The 12293-nt window shown below is 38.6% G+C and overlaps 1 protein-coding gene across 2 annotated transcripts in view; it reads right to left on the reverse strand.

The window, feature by feature from the left end:
- Positions 1 to 507: 507 nt before the first annotated feature.
- LOC129751603 (DNA helicase MCM8) overlaps positions 508 to 12293 on the reverse strand; it is a 38568-nt gene continuing 26782 nt past the window's right edge. The window contains exons 1-4 of one of the 2 annotated variants that reach the window (XM_055747201.1): positions 9376 to 9789; positions 2919 to 3264; positions 1141 to 2859; positions 508 to 1065 (exon numbers count right to left, since the gene is read on the reverse strand). In XM_055747201.1, the coding sequence (XP_055603176.1) occupies positions 563 to 1065; positions 1141 to 2859; positions 2919 to 3237 (2541 nt within the window). In that variant the 5' untranslated portion in view covers positions 3238 to 3264; positions 9376 to 9789 and the 3' untranslated portion in view covers positions 508 to 562. Of the gene's footprint in view, positions 1066 to 1140; positions 2860 to 2918; positions 3265 to 9375; positions 9790 to 12293 lie in introns of those variants that run through there. The other variant, XM_055747202.1, reaches the window with a different exon arrangement.

Below are 12293 nucleotides of genomic sequence, written 5' to 3' on the forward strand. Positions count from 1 at the left end.
TCGAAAAAGATGCACATCAACTCGACATCGTAGTTGAAAATAGAAAATTTCAAAAAAGTCGCTGAAAACATCCGCTACTGTCTGAATCGTATCTTTTTCACAGTTATTGGACAGATTACAAGTAAATTGAACATTCTGCTTTAAAAGTGCACAGTTTTGTTTTAATAGCCATCGTCTACCCTTACCCCGCGTCCACACTTACCCCGGTGTACCTCCTAAATAATTCAGATAAGGAACTATTACGCTCCGATTACTGATTTAAGGTTAATATTTTCAACCCTCAATAGGTAATCTAACTTTCGAACTCAAAATTTAAATGTAATAATCTAAAAACAGAATTAATCTGAATACTATTTCTAATTGATACAGAGATATTTTATACTTTTGATGAATCAATGATGTTAAGTTGAAGTTAGATTAAAAAAAACATATCAATGAAATTGTTAGAAACTGTTCACAATTGTTACTTACCACAATGAAAGTCATCAGAATAATTTTAGAATCCAGTTAACATGAATATTTTTTGTAATTCCAAAAAACTTAACACGATTGACCTGTTGTACTAGTCAACCATAAACTTGTAAAGATCGCGACCTTTCTTCAACAGGAATCCCTGGATATTCAACGCGTCTAATAATCGATCGAAATCTGGCCCACTCCCGCCAGCCATTTGTTTCAGTTCCACCAGGGAGAATATAGTTTTGCTCTGGACACTCGACTTCTGCTGCAAAAGTCGAACAAACTTTTTCACCTGGTTCGATTGACTTGTTCCGGTTCCATTCATCAGCCGGTGTGGTTGCAGCTCCCCCTCATCGTTGCTGAAAACATCTATCATACTGTACCGTAGGATGGCGATGACGTCCTGGGCGTGATGAACGGTAGCTTCCTCGACCAGGTCCATACGGGCACGGGCCTGTGTGAGACGTATAAGTGCCTCTAGCTGCCGAGTGGTAACCGGAATCGAATCCATCCCCTGCTGAGCTAGTCGCAATTCGATGTAAAAGCTCCTGATTGCTAAGGCAGCATCTTCCGTTAACTTCGGGTTGACATTCTTGCGGGCGTAAGCTGGAAAGAGTTTTCAAACACACAAAAAATGTTAATGTGATTATCACTAATAAAAATTCGAAGTTTGATACCAACCGATATATTTTTGAATAAGTTTTGCCGGAAGAAGGTCAAGTTTTTCGCCTGCACGAAGTTTAAGTCTCTCGTGTAATGGTGCCTCTGTTTGGGAGCTATCGGCATCGCTACTAGATCCTAAGCCGGAAAGCAAAGCTTGGAATGCGGCTCCCTGAGGTAATTGTCCGGCTTTCAGTCCATGAAGCCTTCGTACGTGAGCCGTTAAGAGATTGTCTAGATACTCGTTTGGCCTATCCAACTGTATGAAAACAAGATCGAAACGTGACAGCAAGGCAGGCTTCATCTTCAAATTTTCAGAGACGGTTTTCGATTTGTCGTAGTGACCGCCAACTGGATTTGCAGCTGCCAGAATACATGTTCTCGCTGGAAGAGAACAAATTACTCCGGCTTTGGCAACGCTAACCACCTGCTGTTCCATAGCTTCCAAAAGAATCTGATGATTACCGGTCATTTTATCAAACTCGTCGATGCAGCAGGCTCCCTGATCTGCTAGAACGAGTGCTCCTGCTTCCAAAGCGCCACCAGCGCCTTTTTCGGACCGAACAGAAACGGTTAGACCAGCATTAGAAGTACTGTTACCACACACAAATATACCTCTAGGAGATATTTCTGCACACGATTGTAAGATTTGACTTTTTCCGATACCTGGGTCCCCGACTACCAGTACGTGAATCTCCGAACGGCGACCGCCAGTTATCGCGGAACCCCCGAAGAGTCCTAGTAAAAGACCGGCCTTGATTATCTCATGGCCAAAAATCATCGGACAAAGCGACTGAACAAGCAACTTGAATGTACTGGGTTCAGAACGTATCGCTTCAATAGCTTCCATATCTAAATCAGAAAACTCCGATACGCGGTGCCAGCTAGTAAGCGAGTTTTTATTACTTCTAACGGTAACCGCTTGCATGTACATTTTGTACATGCTGGCCGAATTCCTCGCATGTGATGTATTTTCTTCCTGTGGACGACCTTTCAGAATACCCGTTACAGTAACGTCATCCCCAGGACAAACTAAATCGACCAGTTCATGAGTCAACTCGACGTCAATGCTTCTCGGAACCTGGCCATGTTCAGAGCGAGAGCCCAACATAGATTCCTGCAATCGTACCGTTTGAAAAGCTTCCGTTCTGGTAAAAATCGATGATCTGAGAGCAACGAAATTGCTTCGAGCCTTACATCCATTCCGACATGAGCTCGGCAACGTCAGAGTACCATCAGTCTGGCGGATTGCCTGCTGAGCGTGACACAGAGAACATCTGAAAGCCATCCAAGAATTCAATACCTGCGAAGTTCCAGCCCTAATGATAGTTCCGCGAACGGCAATCAGCTTCCCGAAACTGTTAATCTTCATGTGACGTAAATGAACTTCCGGCCCGTAACCGATGACTCTTGGACGAATGGTGTGAAGCATAAACTTACTATTTTGACTCTGGGTCAGATCTGTAGATGAAATCGAGTCATCAAGGCCCACAGCCTTGGAAGCGACCTGATGCATAGCTAGCCCTGCGATTGCTAACGTTTGCTCAGGATTGTCAACCATGTCCTGACGAAAGGTGGGCCAGTCGCGCTTGAACTCTCGGTCCCCATCTGTTATCGAGAGGTCAAGTTCAAACCAAAAGTTTTGCTTAATTTGCAATAAATCGTAGTCATTTGGATGAGCTAGATAATGCCGTTCGATCGATTGGATCTTGTTTAATATCGAGGATCCTTCGCGATAGCCTAGAACAGAGCAAGGATCTAATGATCCGGAAAAAACGATCACCAAAAAAAACACATACCTTCTTGGGGCAGATACAATTTCCAGCCGGCATACTCGCAGCCGCCCTTCTCGAGAGCCACCGAAAGTGGTGGTTGAGTTTGGAAGGTTCCACTAGGCAGAGCAATACCACTGGATACGTCGCCCTCATAACTATGAGGAAGAGCGAATCCCGTAGGCCGTTCCCTCGGAGGTCCGGAATTATTGAAGCCACCCCCACGTCCATAGGGACGCCAAAATCCACGACCTCGCCAAGGACGCCTTCCAGCAGCACCGGTGGTTCCTCTGCCTCCTCGAGAGCCGCGACCCCCTCGAGAGGGACCGGGTGTTGGTTGTTCCATCGTAAAGTTTTACTAGTCAACTGATTGCTGAAACAAAAAGTGAACATTAAACGGATTCACATTTTTTTACTCATGAATAACCAATACTTCTTCTTCTTCTTCTTCTTCTCATTGTGGCGAGCTGACTTCCAGCTAAACTGCCAAGTCTTGTCAGATTCAGGGTTGCTTTGTGCTACATTTGCATCTTTTGCGCGTGATTAAAGTTATCAGTGTTTTCAGTTGTTTACCTCAAGGCGGGTAAAGCTAGGTGTGTTCTTATACCAATGCACGGAATCGTCCATCTTGTGACCCTTGTGACAGGCAATCATAATCGTAGGCATGGTAGGCGAACAATTCGCTGTCAAAAAGCGCACCGTCTCCACCCCCCACCAATGAGAAACTTTTAGTACCCCTTGCCTACTTTTCCTCAGTATGCACCCACCCTACTGGAGGCACTCTGGTTTACCTTTGCAAGGGACGGTTTTTTGTTTTGTACGTGAAAGAACTGGTTAAAGTTTATCAAAATTGTGCTGTTTGTTTTTTTTTTTCAAAAAGTTATCTTGTTTTCTTTTACGAATTTAGCTATTTCTTTAAGGGCATTGATATCTAATTTTTCTAAAATTGAATCTATGTTGTTAAAAGTAGTTAGTGTAAGAAACTTAGATCTGTTAATGTATTTACTGCAATTGAACAATACGTGATTTATATCTTCTTTAACATGGCATAAGTCGCAGTTTTCATCACTGGCAATCTTCCACTGAAATAGTTTTTCTTTCGTCAGAGTATGATGTGTTCTAAGTCTTCCAATCGTTATTATTTCATGTGTTTCTAGGTTCAGATTTTTGCACCAGAGTTGTGTGTAAGGTTGTGGGTGTAAGCTGAAATATTTTCTACCTTTAGTTTCGGATTCCTTTTTATAGATTGTTTCCCATTCCAGATAAGACTCATTTTTGGCTACATTAATACCATCGTTTAAAGGGATTGGTGAAAAGTAATTATTATTGCTGGTACATCCTTCCTTAGCTAATTTATCAGCTGTTTCGTTCCCGCCCACTCCTACGTGAGCCGGCACCCACTGAAGGTGGATGTTTTTGTTACTATTTTTTAGCTTGTCTATGATTTCTCTAATTATATAATTGTTTTTTCCTTTTTGATTTCTAATGCTTTCCAATCCTGATTTGGAGTCTGTACAAATGACAAATTGGGTTTGGTTTTTCGTTTCTATTATGTCTATAGCGAGTTTAATTGCTATGAGTTCGATATTCATGATCGATAGTTCTTGGTTTAGCTTTAGTGAAAATGTCTCATTATTGATGTTCACCCATATTCCTACACCTGCTCCGTTAGATGTTTTTGAGCCATCTGTGAAAATTTGTACAAAGTTTTTGTATTCTTCAATGAGTAGATTATTTATTATTATTTTAATTGTATTGTTATTTATTTCTTTTCGTTTCAGGTTCGGGATTTCCGAGTGGATTTTCTTTATATCTAGTGGTTCATCGCTAAAGCTGGTTGTTTTAGGTTGGGATGTTATTGCTAATAAATATTTATTTTCAAATACAGTTTTTTCCAGAAAAGTATACGATTTGGGTAGTACATTATATTCTATAAATTTATTAGTGATATCAGTAATGGGTTTCTCGTATACAAAGTCTTTCAGCATTTGTTTTTTTGCAAGAAATTTGGCTCTACAATTAAGAGGCATTTCTCCTGATTCGGAGTAAAGCACGTTTGTTGGGGTCGATTTTAATAGTCTGAGACTAGTTCTTATAGATGAGTTATAGATAGTATTCAATTTTTTTATATTGGATTTTGCTGTGCCTCCGTATATGGAAATCCCATAATCCAGTTGGGATCTGATAATGGCTTTATTTACTTTGAGTACGGTTTTAGGGTTTGCACCGCTAGATTTCCTGGCTATTATTTTTATTAAATTTAATCTTTTCCTTGCTTTTGTTTCCAGATAGGCTATGTGGGGTTTGTGAGTTAATTTATTATCTATGATGTATCCCAAATATTTATGTTTTTCTGTTTGTGGTATAGGCTGTCCGTTTATTTGGATGTTGATTCGATCGGCTATTCTTGCATGGAAAAGTATGGCAGCTGATTTAGTGGGGTTTACACCTATTTTAAGTTCAGTTAGTTCTTGGTGGAATGTGTTCATTATGATGTTAGCTGTTCTTTCTATTTCTTCAATAGAGTCTCCTATGACTGTTAATGCAAAATCGTCTGCAAATTGCTTAACTATGACTTTGTCATTTGTTATATTATGTAGGGTTACGGTATAAAGATTGAAGAGCAAAGGGGACAGGGGACATCCTTGAGGGAGTCCTTTATCTGTTGATTTTAAAATTTTGTTGTTAGCGGTTTCCAAGATAACTTTTCGTTGTGTAAGATATAGGTATAACCATTTTAAAATTGTTATTGGGATTTTAAGTAAGTCCAAATTCTTGAGCAGTATGTTAATGTCCACGGAGTCAAAAGCTTTTGTTAGATCCATGAATATCGTTAATGAAAACTTTTTGTTTCTTTTTGCTTCCGTAATTGTTGAAACAAGATGATTTACACAATTTATCGCGGATGAGTTTTCCCTGAATCCGTATGATAGTGGTGGTAAAATATTATTGATTTTGATAAAATGATTAAGACGATTTTTGATTTCTACATTTATAATTTTGAGATTAATATTGATAAGTGATATCGGTCTGTAGGAGGTGTCTAATAGCTTGTCTTTATTTGGTTTTAGTATGGGAACTATTTTAACCTCTAGCCATTTTTTGGGAATTTGGCCCTTTATCCATACTTCATTTATTAGTTCCAAAAATTTAGTTTGCAATTTCAGATTTATGTTTTTAAGCATAAAATATGAGAATTTGTCACTCCCTGCTGCTGAGTGGTCTTTCTTATTTTTTATCGTTTTCATCATACTTTCTAAACTTAGTTTTCTAATGTATTTTTCCTCTTGAACATCAAAGTTGTTAGTAATAAATTTTATCGGTTCCGGTTCTTTTTCAAAATTTTTCTCTATGAATGACCTAGCTAGTTCTTCATTTGTTAATAATTCCAGATTCTCTTTATTTTTAAAGTTACCGCCAATTGCTCGAATTATTTTCCACATTTGGTTGATGTTGGTATTTTCATTTATTTCTTCAAGCATTTTGTTCCTGTATTCATATACTTCTTCTTTCAGTGCTTTATTAAATTCTCTCTCTGCTTTTTTGTATTCTTTTTTGTTGTTTAGTGTAAGATTTTTTCTAAAAATAATATGTTTTCTGTTCTTTTCCTCGTATAGCTTTATAATTCTATCGTTCCAGTAAGGTTTTGTTTTCTTTTTGCTGTCCGTATGTATTTTATAGGTTGCTTTGTTCATCGCTTCTTCGATTTTTGATATCATGTGTTCTGTGTTATTCAGTGAACTTGGGTCTATTCGGTTTAGAAAATTTATTGCCTTCTTTTTACTGGTGATAAACTTAGTAAAGTCGTTACTATATCTATTAATATCCTCAATTTGAAATTCAATTAATTTATGGTCAGATCCGATATCTTCTTCGCTAATTTTCCAATTAATGTGGCTTGCTAATGAAGGTGTTACTAGTGTAAGATCAATGGCAGTTGCATTTTTGTTAATGTCAGGCCATCTTGTAGGTTGGCCGTTATTCATTAGGATTAATTCGTGGTCGTCTAGGAGTTCGGTAATGTATTCTCCTCTAGTATCTGCTCTAGTCGCGTTGTTATCCCATATTGGGTGATGACCATTTAGGTCACCTGCCAGTATGACATCGTTTGGGTTGTTTGTTATGTAATCAAATAGGTTTTTAAGTGGTGTTCTGATGTCATTAATATTTTCATCGGGTGGAATATAAAGTGATATAAAAATTGTATGTTTTTTAATATTTTTAATTTTGATTGCCGTCAGTTCGAGATCGACTTGTGGAATTGATATTGTTTCATATATGAGTGTTGGATGGATAAGGATAGCTGTACCGCCGTAGCCATCTGGTCTACAGTTATTTACAAGATTATAGTTTAGAAATTTAAAATTTTCATTAGGTTTCAACCAGGTTTCTTGTAACAAGAAGACGTGAGTGTTGTTGTTCACTAAGTAGGTTTTTAGAGTTTCTCTTTTCTGTAGGGGTCTGAGACTCCTTATATTTAACTGAGCAACATTCAGTTTGTTGACAAAATCCGCCATTTAAAAGCAAGTATAGGTTTGTCTTCTTGTGTTTTTTCTTTAATGATGGATGTTTAGTTTTCTTCTACAATTTCCTCGTTTGCTATTGGTAAATTCAAAATGTTAATTTCTTCTTGGGTATTAGATCGATTATTTTCTTTTATTATATTTTCTATAGTAAGCTTAATTTCTGTGAGAAGTAAATTTAAATCTATGGCTTGATTATTTTTGTTCAAAGTTTTTTCAATAATTTTTGCTAATTGTGATTTCAGAATAATATTAATTTCTGAATCCATTTTCTCTTTATCTGTTGTTTTATGTGGATTGTTATTGATTATTTGGGGTTTTTCTTGAATTGGGTCAGCTTTTGGAAATGTGTTAATTTTCCTTTGGGTTGGATTTTTGTTATTTTTAACATTGTCGATTATTTTGCTGTAGTTAGCTATTTTTTGTGGGATGTTAGTAAAACGGAATTTTTGTTGTGAGCTACTTGGACGTTTCAACAGCGGAAATTCGTCGGTAGACTCGAGTAATGCAAATTGGTTTTTGGTTTTTGGATACATTTCTTCAGCCTCATCGTACGTAATTTTATTTATGGTCATCGCGACGTTTATATGCTCCTTTCTTATTCTTTCTGGACAGTTTTTTTCTGTAGGTAGGTGATTGCCTTTGCAATTCCGACATTTCGGTTGTGTATTTGATTCGCATGATTTATGATTATCGTCAACTGTTTTCCCACATATTTTACAAGTTTCTCTTCCCTTACAGGACGCGGTTTTATGTCCCAACCTCCAGCATTTATTGCAGATGCGGACGGGATAAATATAATTCTCTGGTTTCGCAAAAACTCCATAGATTTGTATTACTCTTGGTAATTCCAAACCTTCAAAAGTTATTTTTACAGTTTTAGTATCAATAAGTTCATCTAATTTTGATTTTTGTTCTTCTGATTTCGATTTTTGTTCTTCTGATTTCGATTTCTGTTCTTCTGATTTTGATTTCTGTTCCTCTGTTCTGGTTTTATTTTTAATCTTAATCCTTTCTACTCTGATAATTTTCTTATCGCTAATCGCGTTTTCTAATATCTCTTCAGGTTTAATTGATGTTGGAATGTTCCTAATCACTCCTGTTGTTTCTAACATCATTAATGGAACATAAGATTTGATATTATGCAGTTTAAGGAATTCTGTAGCGTTTAATAATTTTTCGGTTTGTTCTGGCGACTTGTAGGTAAGCTTGGAGCGGAACTGGCCAGCGCGTTTAAGCTCGCTAAATTGGTCCAATTTTGCCTGGTGTAGGAATTTACCTACTTCCATAGGCTCTAGCATAGTTTTTTCTTTATTTTTTTCGATCGCTTCAATAAAAATAATGTTCGATGTTCGATTTTTATTTAATGTGGTTTTTTTGTTTGATTTTGTTTGTGTGTGTGTTGCTTGTGTATTTTTGGATGTTGATTGTATATCGTAAATGTTATTTCGATCTGTTTGTGTGTGTGTTTGAGATTTTGCTGTATCCTTTGTTCGTGTGCGTGATGATGCTCTGGTTTTTTTCTGTTCTTGTTCGATTAAGTAATCATTAGTCCGTTTCCGTTTTTCGTTATTTGAGATATCCATGAAGCCGCGGAAAACTTCCGGGTCATTTATGTCTTCGTCTGTTAATTCACTCACCTTGTCTCTATCGGGTGGAAGATTTCGCAGATCTGATGGCTGCGACGCCATTTTGTTTTTTTTTTTTAATCACTTACCCTAATTATATTCTAAATTAATTTTTTTCTCTTTTTATTTTATTTACAGCTATATTTTGATGCGCCTTCTTTATTGCTCCTTCACATTAATTTTGTATTAAACTTGTTTTCAGTAAAACTAAAAAAACTAGATTTGTAAAATTAAAACTTAACAACGGCTTCCCTTTCACAGTCCTTGACTTGGAGTCGCTTTCGGTCCGCTCACTATGACGGTTAGACGAGAAGTCTCATAACCAATACTTACTTCTGGTACGATGAATCCGTATACTCGAGAGTGAAACATTAAAATTACAAGGCTTCCTGTTTAATTTCCTTAATTTCTGAACGGTTTTTGAATCAAATTAATTGAAAGTGTTTAAATATATGTCCCTTTTAAACGTTACTCATCCACATTTAAAAAAGTAAACAAAGTCTTCACGCTAAAATAATTCCACCGACAATGATGCCATCGAATCTCAAACTTGATTAGACGATACCTACCCAAAAATGAGAAACCATTTTTTAACTGATTTGAGTTAAGCCTCAAGAAACTTTCTATGAAGCCTCGTCCACACTCGGCAACTTGTATAGTGCGATTTCAGTTGATGAGACTTGTTTATGTTTACATTTTGGTTGCTGAAAGTCTCCCATACTTGTCAGGGGACTTAAGGGCCAGAACAACGCTGGATATATGGTCATAACGCAACGTTACTAGGTGTTGTAGCACGATGGAATCTATGGGAAAGTTACCCATCGAATCAACCGTTCGTTGCTGTGCTGCTGTCGCTGATGTTCATTGCACGGTTACAATCGCCAGTTGATTCACCAGCGTGCTTCACCGAATGTCGACGTCGTTGTTGAGGTCTGGTCGATGCCGTCGGCGTCCCGATAAATTTCGTAGTCGTCGAGCCGAAAACTGAAGCCGTCTTGCGTATGCCGCTCAAGGGTAACGGTTGCTATTCCGCCTGAACGTACCACCGTTGTTGTAGGGGTGGAGCTTCGGCTGACGTGTTTTGTCACGAGTCGGTGATTTGCAGTACCGGAAGTGTGATCTGAATCTGCCTTTTGGGATTAGAATTAGAACACGCTTCGCACTAATATCTTTCCGCATTATTTTACCCAAGGATCTTTCGAATCACACATTAAAGAAAAATCCTATGATTTTCGAAGCACTTTATTGGCGAATGCTTCACTTTACTACGGAGAGAAACGACAAAATTAATTCCACTAAAAACTTAAAGGTTACAAAATTCACATTTAAAGCTCTACCTTTAATAAGAGCACACGACTCGCGGATTATAATACCCGGTTCTGCCTCCACCACAAACTAGGACACAATGGACGAGTCAAGGTATCAATTCCTCAAAAGAAGTAGCGAGTCTATGCATTTCTTCAAAACCGAAATTCGTGCCGACTCTTGAAGTCACGAATTTCTCCGAAAAAAAACATTTCTTTTCAAAACTCAAATTTTCGGTTGCCCATCCCGAGGCGTCGAACGAAAATTGAGAATCGAAGTTCGGCTGAGATATAAAATTATAAGAATAAAAAGAAGAACGCCTCGCCTCTCTTTGGATCAGATTTCATACACGGACAAAGCATCCCAAACGGTCATCGCCCTCTAAGGTGTTGCATATATCAATTTAAGAAAACCCCAAACTTAGAAGATAGCCGCCCGCGCTAGGCTTCAGAACTCAGTCAATCTAGCGTCGGCTAAGGCTGATGTCATGCTGAAGCAACTAGCAACGCAACGCAACGCAACGTTCCAATAAGATTGCGTTGCAACGCATTGGTATGTCATGCTGGCGCGACCTGTGACTTTGAAATTCCCTACAAATCATCACTTCTCTACATCTGATAATGCTTTGAATCGTCTCCTTTCTTTCGGGAGCCATCAAAAACTCATCAAATCACGACCCGGATTGCAAGAATGCCAAAATTTGAACCGACAAAATTCCTTGTTTTTTTGCGGGAACTAAGAATTCATGAAAATTTTCTCGCCGATTAAGATATTTTTTAGTTTATTATCACAAGTTCGGACAGATCTTCGTACTATTGTGCTTAAAACCCGGAATCACTGCTTCAAATCGAGAAAAAACAATATTCCTATTGGATTTCCTACTAGTCGCGCTACAAAACACATTGGCATCAGATTGGTCGCGCTATACAAAGCGACCAGTATGACAGGTCTGCGCGATTTCCATGGAGATCAAATGAGAGCTGGTTAGTCGTGAGAACGTTGCGTTGTAGGTCGCGTTGCTAGTTGCTTCAGCATGACATCAGCCTAAGGCCGATGACATAGTGAGTGCGATGCGATGCGAATAGGCGGAAAATCTACGGACGCAGCCTATGCGAACTCGAGCGGCGGAACAAATTGACATCTGCTTCGCCGCGTTGAGTATGTCAGGTTTAAGCGATTCACATACATTTTCATCAATTGTGGTTCACCGCATTGAATCGCATTCACCGCATCGCATCGCATCGTATTCACTATGTCATCGGCCTAACCTGACTAAGCGAGAAAAAAACATTTTCAAATCTGTCCATGTAGACATCCGGGGAAGGGGGTAGGGGTTTGCCAAATGTCCACTCTTGTCCACGGAGGGGGAGGAGGGGGTCAAAAGTCTATTTTTTCTGTCCACGTGGTATCTGAACGGCCCCTTAACTCAAAATCGAACTCTTTGTCATTAATACACCTTTGGTTCTGAGGACCTCATTTTAAACATTATAAAAATTATAACCATTTCTAGTGCAACGGGAGGCAGTTGGGATCTAGGTTGTTAGCGAATGATTGAGGCGCCACTCCGAGGAGACCAGCCGCCTTTTGATAGCTTGCCCGGCTTATGAGACCCAACATAGGGTGGGTGTATATTGTATTGGCCCAGATCAGACCGAACCCACCGACCTCAACCGTCGATCATCCATCAATATCCCAGACTAATAGGTCGAAAAATATACGAAAACTAAGACGGGTTGTTCGGTTGGCCCAAAAAAATATTAACTAAATGGAAAAACTATATTTCCAGAATTATCTTCAGCGGACCCACTTTCCCCGAAAAAATTCCCCAGGATTGCTTCGGAAACTGAAAAGGGGTTGAACGAGAAAAGAAACAAGCTAGAGTCAACCCTACTTTAAAAAAAAACTCTACCTAACTACCGAAAGAAACCTTTCATAAAAACATCTCT

Source organism: Uranotaenia lowii, chromosome 3 (assembly GCF_029784155.1).
Source record: "Uranotaenia lowii strain MFRU-FL chromosome 3, ASM2978415v1, whole genome shotgun sequence".
Taxonomy (NCBI): domain Eukaryota; kingdom Metazoa; phylum Arthropoda; class Insecta; order Diptera; family Culicidae; genus Uranotaenia; species Uranotaenia lowii.